The sequence below is a fragment of the Lithobates pipiens genome, unplaced genomic scaffold (genome assembly GCF_037356315.1).
Source record: "Lithobates pipiens isolate NorthernLeopardFrog02 unplaced genomic scaffold, aLitPip1_a1.2 Scaffold_19, whole genome shotgun sequence".
In the NCBI taxonomy this organism is placed as follows: Eukaryota; Metazoa; Chordata; class Amphibia; order Anura; family Ranidae; genus Lithobates; species Lithobates pipiens.
The window spans coordinates 189,349,486-189,369,402 of NW_027507764.1; the positions used below are offsets into that span (position 1 = coordinate 189,349,486).

Here is a 19,917-nt window from a genome sequence, read left to right on the forward strand (position 1 = left end):
GGAATGATCATTGGAAAAGTCTCCACCAGAAGGGCATATGACAGGGTGACAACCCAGGAGCAGTTATAAGCAGCAGAGGCATTCCCCACCCCAAAAAAATCCATCAAAATTCATAAAATGGCAATAATATCCATTAAAATGCTAACGCATAAAAAGTGAACTGGATTATACATATAACAATAAGTGTCTCCAGAGAAAGGAAAAGTGGAAGATGTCCAGATGCCCAAAGAGAAAAAAAGGGGTCATGCTTTTGACCCCAGTCAGGTGGTCAATATACGTCTTAGTAAATTCGATCCTCTGCTGGTTAGCTCCAGTCCTGGTCACTCATCTCACAACGGAAACCTCACAATGTTTATAACCAGCTAGATAGACACAGTTTCCAGACCAGCCTGTCAAGCTACGAGTTTTCTTGATGCGCTGTTTTTTAATCGTCTAATTGCTGTTCCCCTCTTTTTGTCAAACTCCCCCGTCAAATGCATGAAATTGGAACAAAGAAGCCGATCATAGTGAAGTCCCATAGGGCCATATAGGGACTTTTTATTTAACACTTTTTGGGCTTGAGCGTGTGAGTTTTTCTTTCCTTTTTTAGTTGTATTACTTAACTGCAGTAGAGAAAACCCAGGTCTACCACTCTGCCAATCTCAGAAAGGGAAATACAAAAATACAAATCCTTTGGCAAGTAAAACAATTATTTTACATATATTTCATCTGTGTATTTAGCTGTTTGCCTTGAGGTTAGCGTTAATGAAAAATCAAGCAATCGTTCATGGGACTCACCACAAATGGATAATTTACCACACATGATATTGTTATACTTTAAATATATACAGTCATGGCCGAAATTATTGGCACCCCAGAAATCTTTCCAGAAAATCAAGTATTTCTTTTGGAAAAAGGCGCCCTTCCAATAAGAGACCTGGAGCACTTTGCAAAGGAAGAGTGGTCCAAAATTCTGGATGAGAGGTGTAAGAAGCTTATTGATGGTTATAGGAAGCAACTGATTTCAGTTATTTTTTTCCAAAGGGTGTGCAACCAAATATTAAGTTAAGGGTGCCAAGAATTTTGACCAGCCCATTTTTGGAATTTTGTGTGACATTATGTCCAATTAGCTTTTTTTCCTCCCTTTTTTTCTGTTTTGTTCCAATATACACAACATGTGTACAGCAAAACATGTGTTACTGCAATACTTTTCTGTGAGAAATACTTGATTTTCTTGAAAAATTTCTGGGGTGTCAACAATTTCAGCCATGGCTGTATAACAATATCACTACTCCCCAAGTAAGGTTATCATTAAGATATACTGAGATTGAAGTGTTTTCATCACCGTTCAAATAAAAGAACAATAATTAACATTTCCTTCATTTACCTCCAATGATTGCAGAGTTTCTGTTTACGCCATCTTTAATAGCTTGCCCTTCATTGTTCGGGAAGTTGGCAGTTTCTGTTTTGAATAAAATTGAAAATGAAGATATAATTAAACATTCAAAAACAGACTATTACAGGTTGGTGATAAAAATGTGTTAAGAAGTCAGTTGCTTAACCCTTTCTCTGCCAGGGCCGTTTTTGCATTTTTTGCACACATGTTTAAAAAATTATTTTAAACCTGAAGATTACACAAAACCCACAAATATTATACATTTTCTGAAAGTAGATACCCTAGAGAAAAAAATTGTGGTAGTTCCAATTTTTTATGTGACAATATTACCCCAAAGGTTAAAACTTCAGTAAAAGACACACTAACATAAATTTGAGGGCAAACAAACGCAATAAAATACATTTTTGGTAAAATATAATATATGATTTGGGACTTTTTTAACAAAATAATCAGAAGTTACTTTCATTTGTCACATTTTTTAAAACTATTTTTTTGTGTTTTTTTGGGACTTTTTAACACATTAACAATTGATTCACATGGAGTGATTCACTCACATGTTATGTGTTTTTTCGTATGATTATTTAATAATGTGTTCTATCTATACAGTCTATGTTGAATTGAGTATTTAATTCTTGAAGATAGCAGCATACATATACACATATTTTTTCACCTTTTTCACTTATAATATTGTATTTTATACAATATTGATCACAATATTAGGTTTGGTGAGCGCAGAATAATTAAACTATATAGTAAAGATAAAAAAAACAAGATAAATAGTAGTAACATTTAATAATAATCATAATGTTATTTTAGATTATGTTACTCTCTAACTCTAATGCCACGTACACACGACCGGACTTTCCGGGCAGATTAGGTGCGACGGTCTTCCAGACGGACTTTCGGCGGAGTTCTGACGGACTTTCCGAATGAACGGACTTGGACACACATGAACATACTAAGTCCATTAACTTTAAACGTGATCACGTAAATGGAGCTAAACAAGGAAGTTCAATATCCAGTAGCCAATAGCTTCCCTTGCGTCGTATTTGGTCCATCGGACCAGCACACAGACGAACGGTTTTCCCGATTTTAGTCCGTCAGAATTGAGTCCGTCGGATAGATTTGAAACATGTTCTATTTCTAGGCCAGTCTGATTTTTATTTTAATTATCAGACTAGCCCATACTCGTATTGTCTGAGGGACTAATCCTTTTGGACCTAGTCTGCCGGAAAGTCTGGACGTGTGTACGCGGCATTATACAAACTTCTTTAACACGTGTTTTTTTTTTATGCACAGCTACAAACTCCAGCTTGCTTATCAGGTTTTAGCTGAAAAAACACATTGGGATTTTTTAAGACTCTGGTAGCCTGTCAGGCATATAGAGTAACTTTATAGCAATGGCTGGGCACTAAGCCTAGGTAAGCACCTCTGTGTTTTGTGGGGGTGCGTTTGTGCAGGCACAGCAGCTCATTCGTTCGACACACATACAGGGTAGCATTGAACTGCATTGTGCTGTGCCACCTTGTGTTTTCCCGCACTGGAAAATGCTATGTTTTTTCCGGTGTTTGGGGCTGCCATTAAGAATTAATGGCACTCTATATGTCTGCTAATGAGCACTGTGTTTTGTGTGTGGGTCAGGAACGGGTGGTATTATGTGGGAACCTAGCCCAAAAGCAATAAGTCTAATCCCAGATGGGAAGGAGGACCAGACTCTCCTGCTAGAGCAAAATAAATGCCGCTTGCTGCATAGAGAAAGAAAGGGTGAGCTGTGATGACCCTGGAGACTCTACCCTTTAGTTCCTCCTGACTGTGGGCTTCAGAGGGGTCCACGCCATCTGCAACCTCTTCAACCCATATTGATGATCCAAAACATATAAACATACAAAGACAGGAGCTATGAGAAGAGCTGGACCATTTTTGTGTTAATAAAAACATCTCTGTAAAGGTTCTTATTTATACACGTCATGACATAGCTATTAGTAGTTTGTCACATTCATTGGGACTTGTTCTGTACTTCTGAAGACTTTTCATTGCCACCTCCTTAGTTCTGAAGAAGCGGTTTAGTTAGGCTATGAAAGCATTACAGAATATACTCAGTTAAATGTGACAAGTTAACACAAACACTTCCCTCTAATGCCGCGTACACACGACCGCACTCTCTGGCAGAATAGATCTGACGGAATCATTCCGTCGGATAATCCGATCGTTTTTCTTAAAAAAATTCAGACGGACCTGGAAATAGAACATGTTTCAAATATGTCCGATGGACTCAATTCCTATCGGGAAAACCGTTTGTCTGTATGCTGGTCCGATGCACCAAATACGACAAAAGGGCAGCTATTGGCTACTGGCTATTGAACTTCCTTTTCTAGTCTCGTCGTACATCACCACATTCAAAACGAACGGACTTTAGTCCGTTCGTGTGTGGGCAAGTCCGTTCGTTCGGAAGTCTGTCGTAACTCCGTTGAAAGTCCATCAGGAAGACCGTCTGACCTTTTCTGCCGTAAAGTCCGGACGTGTGTGTACGCGTATAACTAAATTCAAATTTATTTTTTTCAGTTTTGGATGGAGTGCAGGTTTTATTGCTGGCTGGGCCCCTGTTAAAGCGGAGTTCCACCCATTTTTGTACATGTCCAATCAATGTCATGCCCATCCTGAATGCTTTTACAAATGGGAATTTTTTTTTAAACTAGTTAATACCTTTGGACTTCATTTTCTGCAGCACTTCTGGCTGTGGCCGCCTAGGTGATTTCGTCACTAGGCGATTCGCATGGACTTCTGGGATATCGACATCATCTATCGCCTAGTGACAAAACCTCATGTTTTTCCAGATCTGCTATGGCAACCTGTCAGAAAAAGAGCACACCACACAGTGGCATTACTGCACAGGCGCGAGATTGGATGGTGCATGCTGGGTAGCCAGCTACCCTGAATCCTGGGAATTAAGAGAAGTGGGCTTCAGATGCCTACAGTAGAGATGGAACCTGCCTGCTTCAGAGATATGGTCAGTTTTTTGCTAAAGTGTAAGTTCATTTTTGTAGAAAATCTGTAAGTGAACTTACATTGGACCCCCTTCCTCATCCCCCCTGGTCCCGCTGACCTGCAGTCCTGCGATCATCCACTGTGAGACATTGGATTGGTACTTTACCAGTCGGGGGATTTGAAATCCCAGCGGCTTTTTCTCCTCTTCTCCAAGGCTGACAGCACGGGCTAGGTGGGTTCTGATTGGTCAGTGCAATCCATGTAACGGCGTTGACCAATTAGAATGCCTTCTATCTGTACATGCAGAAAGCTACGTTTCGGAAATTAAGCCACAGGGATTTCAAATCCCCGGACCAGTAAAGCGGCAATCCAATGTCTCACAGCGGGTGGTCACAGGACTCCAGGTTGGCAGGACTGTGGGGGGGGGGGGGGGTGAGGAAGGGGGTCCAGTGTAAGTTCACCTTACAGATTTTCTGTAAAGGTGTACTTACACTTTAAACATAAACTAAAAGGAACACATATATTACATTATCTAATGTGTTAAAAAAAAAATATTTGGGGGACTGGAACTCCAATTTAAGGAGCTTCACTCTCTCTATTTGTCCTGTTTACCATTATCATTAAAAGGAAATCCCAAGTTTTGGGTTGTCCCTAGAAAAGTAATAGAGGGGAAATCTTCCAATGAGGACACTAGTTCTGGTGATCCCCAAGGAGCTTCCTTCATTTTAAGGAATTTCCTCTCACTTCCTGTTTGGCTATGGACATAAGGTGAAAGGTGAATGTAAATCTCCACAATGGGACACAGATGGAGAAATAAAATCTGACAGGGGTTATAACCCACCCTTACTCTAAAATGAAAAAAAAGTTTGCCTATAGTTCTACTTTACGGTGTCTGTGGAACTTTTGGTATTTTCTTGTATTTCTCAATCAAAGCTTCAGATCTCTCCCATGCTGGAGAAAGACTACCCTTGTCATTGGATCAGTCCAGATTTAAACTGAAATATTTATACTCCTCACATAAGCCTACAGAAGAAATAATGAGAATAACTGTTGTGTACATAACTTTACATAACCAAAGATGGGTTTGAGACAATCTCTTAAATTTCATCTTTGAAAAGTAGTGTACTTATGCAGAGTATTATGCAACATACTGATGACAAAATCACACCTGAGGGATAGTGGAAATACTCGTGGGATGGTTTAGCTTCTGTATCTAAGTAACTAAATGCTTAAACACATTCATGCTTCGGAAATAAAAAAAAACACACATTGAGTTGTTGCACTTTACAGAGCATTAATGCAGAAGAGACATTACCCTGCTTATTTGTGCTTACTTGTAGAAGATAAATATAAGGGCACCTTGAATGAGAGATTTGAGTCTTATGTCTTGCCTCTGAATGTGAAGGTTATTGCAAATAGCTTAATGTTCAATCCTAGATCATATCTGTACAGGTCTGCATAAATAAACTCCTCACATGCCACAATGTACAGCAAATGTATAATTTTTCATAAAAACAGTTGGTGGGAGAAAATGTTGCCTCCTCACCTCCTGATTTAACTATTTAAATGCTACATTACCGTGTCGCAATCACGTGCATCACATGTGATTAGAGGGTGGTCGCAGGGTGGCCCCATGGATCTACATTGGTTGCGATCAGTGGTGGCAAAACCTGCCGAAAGCAACATGCTGTTTAATTTTTGCTGTGACATTGAAGCACAGTATAGCGGCCGCTGTGCCATGCGGCTGCATGTCACCATTCAGAAGGGCGGTCAGGGTGTAGGTGTGGCCCAGGCTTATGCTGTGTACACACGATCGTAATTTGCGTCGGAAAAAGCTCTGATGGTTTTCCCGATGGAATTCTGACAGAATTCCCCTCAAGCTGTCTTGCCTAAACACGGTCACATTAAATTCCAATCGTTTAGAACGCGGTGACGTACAACACGTACGACGGGACTAGAAAAAGGAAGTTCAGTAGCCAATAGCTTCCGTCTTGTAGTTGAATCTGAGCATGCGTGATTTTTGGTGTGTCGGAATTTGATACACATGATCGGTATTTCTGATAGAAAGATTTTCCTTTGGGAAAATTGAGAACACGCTATCAATTTTTGGCTGGCGGAAATTCGAACAGCTACATTTCCGATGGAGCATACACACGGTCGCATTTTCTGATGAAAAGCTCTCATCGGTCTTTTTCTGGCCGGAATTCCGATCGTGTGTACGCGGCATTAGTGCCCGCAGGGAAAGGAAACTCACATGAAGAATGGTTGATGCAGCAAAATGTATTACTGTAGTAATGTAGAGAGAGGACAGCGAACTCTGCAGATGCAGCCACATCAGACCGGAAAACTTTGAATGAATCAGACAGTATGGTGAACACTGAAGACATCTGACAGCATCCGGCAGGGTAAGAAGGTGGAAGACAGACCAGGAACCAGGCCCAAACAGGAAGATGGAACACAGAGACAGTCCCTACTCTGTCCCTCCTCAATAGGGACCTGGCCCTATGCTACTCTAACGGTCCCGAGTCGGCAGGGGGTCTGTCTGTGTCCTTACCCACTACACTGAATGCACTGCAACCCGAAGGGGACAGTGTTTTTGTTAAGCACTGTCTACCTCAAACATGGTCAACCAGGGCAGCAGTGTCCAATCGGACAGCTGCTTCCCTGAAGAGACCTACAGAGGCCTCTGGTTCACCCTTGTCCAGTACCCCCTCTGTATGGCGGCCATCGGATAGTCCCGCCCTTGCACGGAGGCATCTACCTACAAGGGGGCAGTAAAACCTCAGCTTAACTGTTTTACTGATCTCTGGCCACGTGTGTGAACCAAGCCTTATAATTGCAAAGCAGTCCTTGAGCTCCAGTCAAATGACCTTGCTTAGGTTGAGAAAAAGGGACTGGAAGATCGGTCCACCTGATCACCCAAGAAAAGGGAACATTTTAGAAGGGCTATCTTGGTACTGACTTATACAGCGTATACTCAAGGTTTAGTAAACAATTTGTTTTTTTATTAGTATAAAGAAAATCATAAAAGCAGGGTATCCAGGTGCATGGTAATAATCAATGTATATCACCAGCATTCATGTCCCCTACTAGGGAGGATCAAAATTTGGTGGATCCCCACGGATATCATTGTTCTCAACAGTCTAGAGAAAAATACGAGTAAACGTGTTTTTAGGGTAGATACTGCTATCTCTGGGCACTCAGAGTTAGATTCTGAAGTATTGGGTTGGTCTCTTATATGTGTTCGTATTCAGAAGAAGATTTGAAACCTATCCAATTAAATAAAGTGTTTCTGAAACATTCAGAACTAAAAGTGACCTTTTTTCCAGCTATGGCTTAAATGAAGAAGACAGTAGGTGCTCCACTTGCCCTCAACCCTTGAAATCTTCTGCAGAAGTCAGCACTGCAGTGTCTAAAAAAATATTTTCTTCATAGTTTTTCGTCAGCTGCATGTTTTCAGTGCCGAAAAACTAAACTAAAATACAATTAGAACTAAGTCAATTGATGAAAACTATTATTAAAATCAGTTCCAATTTTCATCAACCAACAAAAACGGTTCAAAAATGTGAGGGCGGGATTTTTACCCACCTGAAATTCTGCTTTCCTTGGATTTCCACCAGTCTGGTAAAGCCCCAGCCCCCTGACTCTATCACAGAGGTTCTCAACGCCTGTCCTCAGGACCCACTAACAGGCCAGGTTTGCAAGATAGCTGAAATACATCACAGGTGAGATCATTTGCTGCAGTATTCTAGTCTGCATCTCCCCAAGGTAATACTTAAAATCTGGCCTGTTAGTGGGTCCTGAGCACAGGAGTTGAGAACCACTGCTCTATTGGCAAGCTGTAGGCTGAGAGATGCAGGTTCCCTTTCAATCCTTTCCCTTTCCTATGCAGTTCCACACGTAACACTCATTCACACTATCTCTTTGGCACCCTCTACTGGCCTTTTCTAGATCAGCACCACAATTCCATCCCCAGCCTATAATACTAATAGCACATTAAAGTTTAAACATACATTGCACTATTATACTACCGCATAAGAATAAGTAGGGGGAATCTACTAAGTTGCTGAAAGAAAAAAAAAATGAAGAAAAAAGGCTTTTGTTCTTTTTTTTTTAATTTTTAATGTTGGTAATATTGTCAGGTAATATATGCAACGGCATTACAACCAACAGAGTTTAAAGTTTTTTAAAGTATTTTAAAGATGCACTTCTGTTAGTCAAAAAGCAATATATTTGTTTGTTTCCGAAATTTTGTTTTATTCATCCACTTGCCCTCTGGGGGCAAGAAAAAAGCCCTACAATTTTGAAAAAAAAAACACCAATATAATTTTACTTTTTGCTATAAAACATATCTAATAAAATTAAAAAATCAAACTTTATAAATTTAGGGCAATATGCATTTTGCTACATATGTTTGGTAAAAAAATCCCAGTATGTTTACTGATTGGTTTACATGAACGTTATACTAGTAATAGTGGCGATCAGCCACTTATAGCAGGACTGTGATAGTAATATGAGCTTTCTGACACCAGCTGACACTAACTGACACTTTGTGGGGACCAGTGACACTAATACAGTGATCCGTGCTAAAATATGCACTGTCACTGTACTAATGACACTGGCTAGGAAGGGATTAACATTGTGTGTTTACTGTGAGGTGCTTTTACTAAGCGATGTGCAGTTTTGCAGGGAAAATAAAAAACAAGCACATCCCTGTTGACAGAACAGAGCTCTGTATTGTTTCCACTGACAGAGCTCTGTCCTGACTTCCCTCTTGCCGATCAGTGGGTGCCGGCGATCAAATATTGGCTGGCACCCGCTGATCGGCTTGAGCTGTGTCTAATCACAGCACAGCGGGTACACCAGCGGCAGGCGCGCCCCCCCAAGCGGAAGTGCTGGATCATGTACTAGGTAGAGCCACTCTGCCGCTTTAACCTACTCTGTAATGAGTGGAGGTCAGCCAGAGGAACCAATGAAGGCTGTTGGGAACCCAGAAGATCAACAGCTTTGGAAAAGTTTAGTTTCCCTGCAGACTCCATTGCCTTTCTGAAGGTTGGTGTGCCATTTAGTGGGAGGGGCAGCAGGAAAGGTAAGTATTTACTGATTTTCTTATAGATATTGCTTTATGTAAAAGCATTACTATAGCAATAGGTTGCGTTAAAGTGCTTATAACGCCTTACATATACCCAGTGAGGTGACTGGCCTCGGGTGATACACAGAGATGAAACAAACCCTCCTACATAAGATGTACCTGTTTATCTGCAGTATTATCTTCTCTACATCCGTTCAAAGTGCAGAATTTTTAAAGCTTGTCTGAGCTATGAGAAAAAAGGGGGCGGACTGACAACTCATGGGGCCCCCGGGCAATAGGAGATTATGGGGCCCCAGGCAATAGGAGAAGATTATGGGGCCCTCGGGCAATAGGAGATTATGGGCCCCCCAGGCAATAGATTATACACACACAGACACACAATATACACACACAGTATACACAAACAGAATACACATACACACACTGAAAAGGTACTGGAGAGGCGGAGCAGCTATAATCTTGGGATTTAAAAAAAAAACACAGATTTTTACATACTGTCCCTGGTTTTATTGATGCTGGCAACCCTGATGGGGCCCCTTGGTGGCATGGGGCCCTCGGGCAGAAGTTACACTCTGCTGAGTGGAGAGCTCTGACAGCTGATTGGAGGGAAAAGGACACACCCCCTTTCACACAGCACACAGGAACAGAGCTAAGGCTGTCAATCAGCTGGGGGGTCCCTCCCTGTCACCTTTTTTCTCTTGGTGTCAGGAAAACTTGTCACAAGTGATTCATGTTGATAACAGAGGAATGAAGGAGCAGATATAAATGACACTTAGTGCTCTTTGCTGAGACAAGTACACCATAGAAGGATATGATTTGTTCATACTTTATGTCTGAGGTTTACAACCACTTTCATTTCATGTCCTAACTAGAAAAACCTTTAAAATCAGTCGGATTTTTTTTTTGTAAGTTGGCTACTTCAAATGTCATAGAAAGGTATAAAGCTTCAAATCTCTTTAATAAAAGACACTCCCTGGAGAAGTCTAGACATTTAAAAGTAATTCCTGTTGTGCAAAAACAAGTTGTTTTGCAAGGACCGGAATGAGAAATAAGCTTTTAATTTCCCCAGTACCTTCATAAACATCCACAGACACCTCGCTCTCACATAATCATCCATAAGCCAACAATGATACCCTGGTCATGATTTATTAATGGATAGACAAAAGTCCTTACTACATTATAACTGCAACGTTAACCAGGAAAATTTAGGCGGACGCAGCAAATATCTACAGCTTCTAAAATCTATGCAGATGCTGGTATAAGAAAGAAATAGTTTGCTTTTGATTCATTTAATGGGATATACTGCTATGGAAGAGGAATATACTTTTTTTTTTTATATTAAACGATTAATTAAATAGATTATGGCAGTTTGTGACAGAATATGATTGTCAGGTTTATATACTGCAGGGAAGAAAATCTTAAAGGCTTTATTCATTCTATTCAAAACTGGCAGTTCATTTTGTTAATATATTCTTTATTTATGAACAAGGTACAAATACTGGTGGCGTGCCAATCACCAACAATATAACAGTAACAATTATGACAAAGTCAATAATGAATCTTTGAACGCATCAAACATCCACATATACCCATTTATTTATTTCGGGTACTTATATAGCGCCGTCAATTTACGCAGTGCTTTACATATACATTGTACATTCACATAAGTCCCTACCTTTAAGGAGCTTACAACCTAAAGTCCCTAACACACATTCATACATATACTAGGGCCAAGTTAGACAGGATCTGATTAACCTACCAGCATGTCTTTAGAGTGTGGGAGGAAACTGGAGTACCCAGAGGAAACCCACGCAGGCACAGGGAGAACATGCAAACTCCAGGCGTGTCATGGTTGGGATTGGAACCAGTGACCCTTTTTTGCTGTTACGGACCCATAGAGCAGCATATCGGGAGTGAGCACACAGTGGTGCCTCCAGGGCAAGTAGCTTACTCTGGGGGCACTGCTTGAGGGTGAGGAGCCCAGAGCACCGCCGGGGTACCCGAAAAGAAGAGGATCAGAGGTTCTCTGTGCAAAACCACTGCACAGAGCAGGTAAATATGACATGTTTGTTAGTTGAAAAAACAAAACAAAAACAAAGCTTTGATACCACTTTAAAGCAGTAGTAAACCTGCTGACACTTTTTTTTTATACTCCTGTAAGGCAAAAGGCAGAATGGGCTAGCATGCACCGCATACTAGCTCATTATGAAATACTTACCTTAGAAGGATGTGCCGGTGTTCTGCCTAATAGAGTCCGCCTATCAAATGCTGTCCGCTCCGTACTGCGCATGCGCAGTACGGAGCAGAGGAAGCTTCGGAAGAACTCCGAAGCTGAACGGCGCCTGCGCCGTGAGTGGAGGAGGTAGCCCCACTATCCAAGCGGACATAGGGTTGAGAATTTTAGAGGGCCCCTCGCGGGCGAGCTTCGCTCGCCACGCTTCGGGCTCGGCCTCGCTCCGCTCGGCTCTTTTTTATTCTAACTCTATGTCCACTTGGATAGTGGGGATAGAACCTGGACTCACGGCGCCTGCGCCGTGAGTCCTCGGCAATTTTCGGAATCTGTGTTCCTGTGTACTGCGCATGCGCAGTACGCAGGGGACACCATCTGATGGAGGACACTATTTTACAAGACACCGGCATCTCAACCAATCCACTCCGAGGGAGCTGACATGTTCCCTCGGCGTGTCTTCCGGGTATCGCGGCTCCAGCGCTGCGAGTGGCCGGAGCCACGATGTCGTCACTCCTGTGCATGCTCGCGGGAGACTTCTTTCCGGCAAGGTCTGGCGTCTGCCGGGCTTTCAGCCGAGAATGCCCTGTGCGCATGCACCGCTGCAGTCAGCGGCTCATTGCGAGGGGAATATATCCTAAACCATACAGGTTTAGCAGATTTTTTTTTACCGACAGGTAAGCCGTATTATAGGCTTACCTGTAGGTAAAAGTTATAAAGTTGACTATACAACCACTTTAAGGTAAAAAATGTCCTGCCTTTACAACCACTTTCACCAGACAATTCCTTCTGCCTTGAAGACACTATTGATAAAATTTTTGCACCTAAAATTCTGAGTCTGCACAGCTGCTTTAGCCATTATGAAGACTTTCCATCTAGGTAGTTCATTTTTTCTACTTTTTTATACTATAGAGAAAGCAGTAAGCCCTTGTACACACATTCATTGACATTCTGACAACCAAATCCGTTGGATTTTGTCCGAAACTGTTGCATACACACGGTCGGACACAGTTGTCGGAAAATCCAATCGTTCAGAACGTGATGACGTTATTTCTTTACGACGGGACTACGTTCAGGCTAGTAGCCAATAGCTTTGGTCTAGGAATTTGATCTGAGCATGCATGGCACTTTGTCCGATCGGAATTCTCTACAAACGATCGGACAAAGTCCGATCGGATCATGTTGTCGGAAACTTTTATAGCCCAGCTCTAAAACTTTGTTGGTCGGATATTCCGACGGAAACAGTCCAATGGAGCCCACACACGGTCGAATTATCCGACAACACGGTCCGATCAGACATTTTCCGTCGGAATGTCCGACCATGTGTACAAGGGCTAAGAGGTGATGGAACGCACAAAAGTGGGTAATAAGATCCAACATTCCTGGGTGGTCAGGAACAGGGTTAAGGATTATGGAAGGAAGATCTCACTGTTGGAGTGTCCAATATAGCTAAGGGCCCAGCATCTGTCTATACCAGGGTCTCCAAACTTTTTAAACAAAGGTGCAGTTTACTGTCCTTCAGACTTTAGGAGGGCCAGACTGCTGCCAGTGAGAGTAGAAAACGCCCCAACATCAGTGGAAACAGACAATGTCTCAGGCTTGGTGGTCAGTGGGAGTAAAAAAATTACACAGCACCTGCATTTTAAAGGGGGAGTAATAATACCAAGTTGTTGGTACTATTTGGAGGAATAGTGTCATTGTTGGTGACAGTTTGGGAAAAAGCAAGTGTATATATTCACCATCACACCACGGATCAACAACTTCCATCCAAAGATTTATTTTATTGGGAGAGATCACATCACAGAAATAAGTGCATTGTTTCAGAACCAAGCAGGGCCCCTTCATCAGGTCAGTGACAAAGTGCAACAGGGTCAGAGCAGAAAATAAATACATTAGCCACCAATCAGAACATGCAAAAATTGAATTTTTTTTTTTAAAAGAATGATACCTCCCCCACCCTGTGATGTCAATCTGACATCAGAATCCTGCTAAAAACATCAAAAATTCAAAGGCAGCAAAATAACTCAAAGTAGCCTGGGGTAAACAATCTCTAATATTGCGGAATACAGCCCGTATGTAAAGCACCAGTGTACATGTAATAGATTGGGCACATCAACCAGATGCACCTGATCACAAACAAGCAGCCAAGTGTAGGAGCAAGGCTAGGATAGAATGCTCCTACATGCTTGCACTATCTTCTACACTGTTGGTTACCTAATGCGGTGGCGGCCATATGTCACAGGTTTCCGTGGCGACAGAAACCCGGTGCTAAGAGCGCCATGTGCATGCGCAACATATGTGGCATGCCGCGATTGGCAGCCAGAGCTCCTATACAGCAAGCCACTGGGTCCTAGTAGCTACTTGTTTGTGATCGGGCGCATCTGGTTGATGTGCCCAATCTATTACATGTACACTGGCACTTTAAATGCGAGCTGTTTTCCGCAATATTAGAGATTGTTTACCCCAGGATATTTTGCGTTATTTTGCTGCCTTTTATGTTCTGACCTTTTTGGCGGGATTCTGACATCAGATTGATGTCACAGGGTGGGGGAGGTGCCATTCTTTTCAATTATTTTAAATTTTGTTTTGATTGGTGGCTAATGCATTTATATTCTGCTCTTATGCTGCGTACACATGATCGGATTTTCCGTCGGAAAAAACTTGGATTGTTTTTCCGATGGAATTCCGCTCAAGCTTGGCTTGCATACACACGATCACACAAAAGTTCTCTGAACTTTCAACTGTCAAGAACGCGGTGACGTACAACACTACCACGAGCTGAGAAAATAAAGTTCAAAGCATCAGAGCATGCGTCGAATTGTTTCCGAGCATGCATAGGAATTTTGCATGTCGGAATTAGTACAGACAATCGGAATTTCCGATCGGAACTTTTTCCGACTGAAAAATTGAGAACCTGTTCTCAATCTTTTGCTGGCGGGAATTCCGCCAGCAAAAGTCCGATGGAGCATACACACGGTCGGAATTTCCAACCAAAAGCTCACATCGGACTTTTGCTGGCGGAATTTCTGATCGTGTATACGGTGGATTACACTGTTGCACTTTATCACATGCCTGAAAAAGGGGCCCTGTGCGGCTCTGAAATGTTGCACTTATTTCTGTGATGTGATCTCTCTCAATAAAAGAAACCTTTGTACGGAAGTTGTTGATCCATAGTGTGCTGGTGAATATGTGCACTTGCTTGATGTTTCCAGGACCCAACTGGTAATCGCTACAGCGCCCACCGTTTTAAGAGCCATACTTTCCAGGAATGTGTGTGATAGGAATATTTACAAGTTTGGGAAATAGAGGCCGTTCGTTTCTCTCAGTGGCAGGAAATGTACCCCATGGTTGGTGTCAGTGGGAGGAAAAGTACCCCAATGTTGGAGTCAGTGGAAGGAATAGTACCCTATTGTTGTTGTCAGTGGGAGGAATAGTCCTCCGCCTCTAGTGTCATTGGAAGGAATGGTGCCTCTTTGTTGGGGTCAGTGGGAGGAATATTGCCCCAAATCACTGGAAGGAACAGTGCCCAAGGCTAAGGATAAAGGCAAGCAAACTGATATCTAAACTGTCAATCTATGGTGCCATTTCTCTTTAAACAGCTTCTGCACAAAGTGCTTGGTCAACAATGTCTTTCTTGCAAAATGTCCATCTCTCAGGTTGTTTTTTTATTTTTTTTAAATATTTCCTAGCTCCACTATATACTAGCTCATGGGCACTTTATTAAATATATGCACATCTCATAATGTATAATTCATACTGTCTGTATTTGAACCCCACAGCAATTAAATTATCTAGCGCATATTCGGGTGATAGCATCAGATATCAGAGCTGCCAGGAAAGAAAAATGTGTTCATTTTTATTTTGTACATTCATCCGTGCATTATAAATGACACAAGAGTGCTTACAATACACATGATAGATAGAGTTAATTTTAAGAGAGGGCTTAAAGTACATCCAAAGGCCCCTGGGTGACAGTTTAAACAGGTCTCAGATCTATTTATTATTTGATGAGCCTTATAGATTACCGTAACAAAAAAAAAACATATTTTACCAGTCAAATTTGTTTTTCATTTGTGTATTACGCACCCCCCTCCAAGAAACTGCAGCAAATGTGGGAGTGCTTTGGCTGCACTGTCAGTTTTGCAAATCCAAAAAGCAATGGGCAGGATTAGGTGTGGCCTGATGCTGACTGACAGGCTATAGAATTTGTGAATCAGAAGTGACAATTCTTTTTTTTTTTTTTTTTTTAACAGAAAATTTTTATTAGACAAATCAGCATTACATTGCAAAGTACAGTAGAACCAATATTACACAGTTGTAAAAAGGAAAGAAAAACAAACACCTTCATCCAGTAGCCATTCTGAAATCAATAATCCAGCAGTACAGATAACAGGAGTGTCCATTACTCTATCATAAATGCAGGACATCCCCAGGTGAACTTCACAGCCATCATGCAGGTACCTGACAGAAGTGACAATTCTGATAGCAACACCCTCTGCAATATATTCCTATCCCATTGTAGTGAATGCTGCAACAACCTACATGAAGCACAATGCTACTTTGATTTAATTAGCAGAGAAGCGGCATTGTGCCCCCATCATCGGAGGCTGCGTGATTTGGGACTTTGAAGGAGACCGAGAGAAAACCATCAATAAGTGCTGCGGAACATTTTTTTAAATGAGAGGCCAAAATTCTACTATGCAACAGGAACCATTTAAGCACTGGCCAATAAGAACATGATAATCACAAATAGGGAGCTCAGAGACTTGCATGGAAGCTGTTTCAGCATTAGGTCAGTGATCCCTCACACACAAATTGCATCCTCATTCCTACCGCAAAACAGCATGGTCAAAAGTGATCCAATAACTTTCCAGAGAAGGTTGAGTAGGGGTGGAAAAATGAAATAGACCATCCATACAATGTAATAAGGACTTCCTTTCCTCATAGATCAAGGGACACTCAGGAGATGTGCCTTAGACCACACTGAATCCCACAATCAGCATGGTCAAAAGTGATCCCATACCTTTCCAGAGAAGGTTGAGTAGGGGTGGAAAAATGAAATAGACCATCCATACAATGTAATAAGGACTTCCTTTCCTCATAGATCAAGGGACACTCAGGAGATGTGCCTTAGACCACACTGAATCCCACAATCAGCATGGTCAAAAGTGATCCCATACCTTTCCAGAGAAGGTTGAGTAGGGGTGGAAAAATAAAATAGACCATCCATACAATGTAATAAGGACTTCCTTTCCTCATAGATCAAGGGACACTCAGGAGATGTGCCTTAGGCCACACTGAATTCCACAAAACAGCATGGTCAAAAGTGATCTCATAACTTTCCAGAGAAGGTTGAGTAGGGGTGGAAAAATGAAATAGACCATCCATACAATGTAATAAGGACTTTCTTTCCTCATAGATCAAGGGACACTCAGGAGATACGCTTTAGGCCACACTGAATCCCATAACACAATCCCATAACACAATAACATCAACTTCCATGTAGATAGGACCTCAGCCACAAACAAGGACCTCAGCCACTAGCATACATCTGAACTTGTTCCAGGCTAACCCTATTGGGGCTAACCATCTGTGCAGACAGCTACACAAGCTATTTCAAATATTAGCGCGGAGTTCATATTGCAAATTAATTTTCCTTCTTCATTTTTACAGGTGTTCCCACTGGAAGATTGCCCTCTCGAGTCTTGTTCTGGTGACAACTGTGAAAGTGTGGATTTGGAATCACCTTTTGTCTCATTGACATTAGTCATCAGGAAAAATTACAGTGAGTAAATCTACCGAGCCGGAACACAAACAGAAGTAGTTACAAAGCAGGACTGTTTTCATCAGTCTATTAATTCACAGCCAAGTGTTTGTGATTCTAAGATGCTAATCACTTTTTTGGTATCATCTTTGTTTCAAGAGTGTGAAATTCGAGTTGGCTGTGAATCAAAAAGCATAGCATGGCAAGTGTTGGATGAGCAGCCAAGATTTACAAAGTGGTAAAAGAGCAAAAAAGATCTGCTAAAGAGTGACAATGAGTACAAAGTGATAATACTTATTTACTTTCTGCAACAATTAGCAATATTAAAGCGTTGCTGTATCTCGGATACTGAGTGTAAGTAATTGGAACATTTTTGTAAGTTCAGTTCATTTTTTTTAGAGGCCTAGTCCACCTTTTGCAAAAAAAACATGTACATTAATAATTTGATTGCGTGCTTATATAAAAGTTTTGCAATGAAGTCTGCAACCATAAATCAGTGATGTGTTTGTGCAATGCACAGGCTCCTGCATTGTTCATATCTCTGCCCAAGGTCCATACAGTGTAAAGGACCTACTATTATAGGGCTGGAGGAAGTAAATAAGAAAACTACAAGTGTGGTAATGTATCTGCACTTGTGCCGATGTGATCTATAAGTCCCTTGTCTGCAGTGGTAGATGGGACTTGTAGTCTTTGTATGCACTGATCCCTGTGAAATGATGATGTGGCTGTGCAGTTGGAGCAATACATAATCACACTACATTCTAAAAACCATAGGACAATCCAGGAAATAGCACCATACTTTTAAGTGTAGCAAGATCCCAGGCCCCCTTTAGTAAAATGAGAACCTCCAGAGCCAAGAGCTGCTGACATCCTCCTGTATAGAGTGGGTTGTAAGGCATAGTGGGTGTAATCCAAGATAGAATAATTGGGCACCAGACACTTCTTGAATGCAAAGAGATTTTATTTTTCTTGAACAGAACTTTGAGAGAGATGGTTAGGGTCAGGACCCCCCTAGGTAGTTGCAATGTTAATTAGCAGACTCTGAGACTTCTGCAGGTAGAGAGCCATGCAGGGAAAGGCATCCAGCAAGACACCACATCTGCATGCATAGGAATGCTGTCGAACAGTTCCTAACACAGATTGTAACAAACTCATTTACTTTCTCTACAGTCGCTTCTTGCAGGTTCTCAACACACTGAGCTCCCAGTCTCTCTCACTAGACTTGCTGTCCCTTGAGCTCTTCCAATCTTCACTTAAGTATCTTCCTCAAAAGTCAACCCCACTTCTCTGCTGGGTCCCTAGCTTGGCACTCCAGATACTTCTCAAGCTTCACCCCACTGGCCTGCTTGGTCCCTGGCTTGGCACACAAGGCTGCTCTGCAAGCGTCACCTTCGCTGGCTGGGTCTCTGGCTTGACACCTGCTAAAGTTTCCCAATTCTTCTCTGTCCCCAGTTGGTGATAATACTGCTCCGGTACTTGCTTCAGCTACTCACTGTGGTCCCTGGTAATAAGGTGGTTGGTCCCTTAGTGGCGATAGCTTCCCCTCTACCTCCAGTCAGAACCATCCCTTCTGGTTGGACTGCAAGCCGCAATCCCAACCCTATGCTGCTCTCTTTCTTCTGGATGGGTCCCCAGACAGCCTAACAGCCAGATGTGCCCGGGATAGGCCCAAACTCCAGCCTAGCAGCCCTGGACAATACAACACACGTCCACCCAGAGATCCGCACAGAACACTGATCACCTGACTCCACGCAAATATATAGATTCTCCCAGCAAGCCAAGGGATTGAAGAATACTACTGCACATTGACTGAGATGCCCCATATACTCCTAATCTGTCCTTGCTTTGTCCTTATCTTATCTAATGTCCCCAGGTACCCAGCCACCTAGCGGCAGATGAGAGAAGTGCAGCAATTCCAGGCTTAGGGTGAACTCAATGGATCCCTAACAATGAGCTAAGGTAAATTTAGGAGAAATCCTGCCTAAACATCAGGGTGCTACACAGGTAAGTGGTGGGTAGTGATTTGAGGATGGGGTGGGGGGTTGAGGAATGGGACCATGTTTCATTTCACTTTAAATTGTGTTTGTTACATGATACTTGGTCCGAAAGGTAGACAAATGTCTTTAGTGACTACCAGAAACATGTTTGCGTAAAGCTACACTCTGTTAGGTTTTTGTTGCTATCTATGTTCATACTTCCATGTGATAGGAAGTGATAAAAGAACTGGTCCCTAGGAACACATAAAAATAAAAATACTTTTTAAGGCAGGCCATAGATAATTTGATTTTCTTTCCTGCAACCTCATCGCACGATGAACCCATCAACACATTCCGTGTTGATGGGGGAATCCCTCCCACAGCGCTATTGTGTTCTGGGCGGGCATTGGGAGCCTTCCGGGCTGGCAGAACACAATGATTACTGCTAGTGGCTATAGTCATTGGCAGGAATCACATTAACAAAAATCTAAAAGCCTG

At 42.0% G+C, this 19,917-nt stretch overlaps 1 protein-coding gene across 1 annotated transcript in view; it reads right to left on the minus strand.

The window, feature by feature from the left end:
- Positions 1–19,917, minus strand: part of CNTNAP2 (contactin associated protein 2) — a 2,388,168-nt gene that overhangs the window by 7,704 nt on the left and 2,360,547 nt on the right. The window contains exon 23 of the mRNA XM_077491601.1: positions 1,367–1,441. Within this exon, the coding sequence (XP_077347727.1) occupies positions 1,367–1,441 (75 nt within the window). The remainder of the gene's footprint in view (positions 1–1,366; positions 1,442–19,917) is intronic.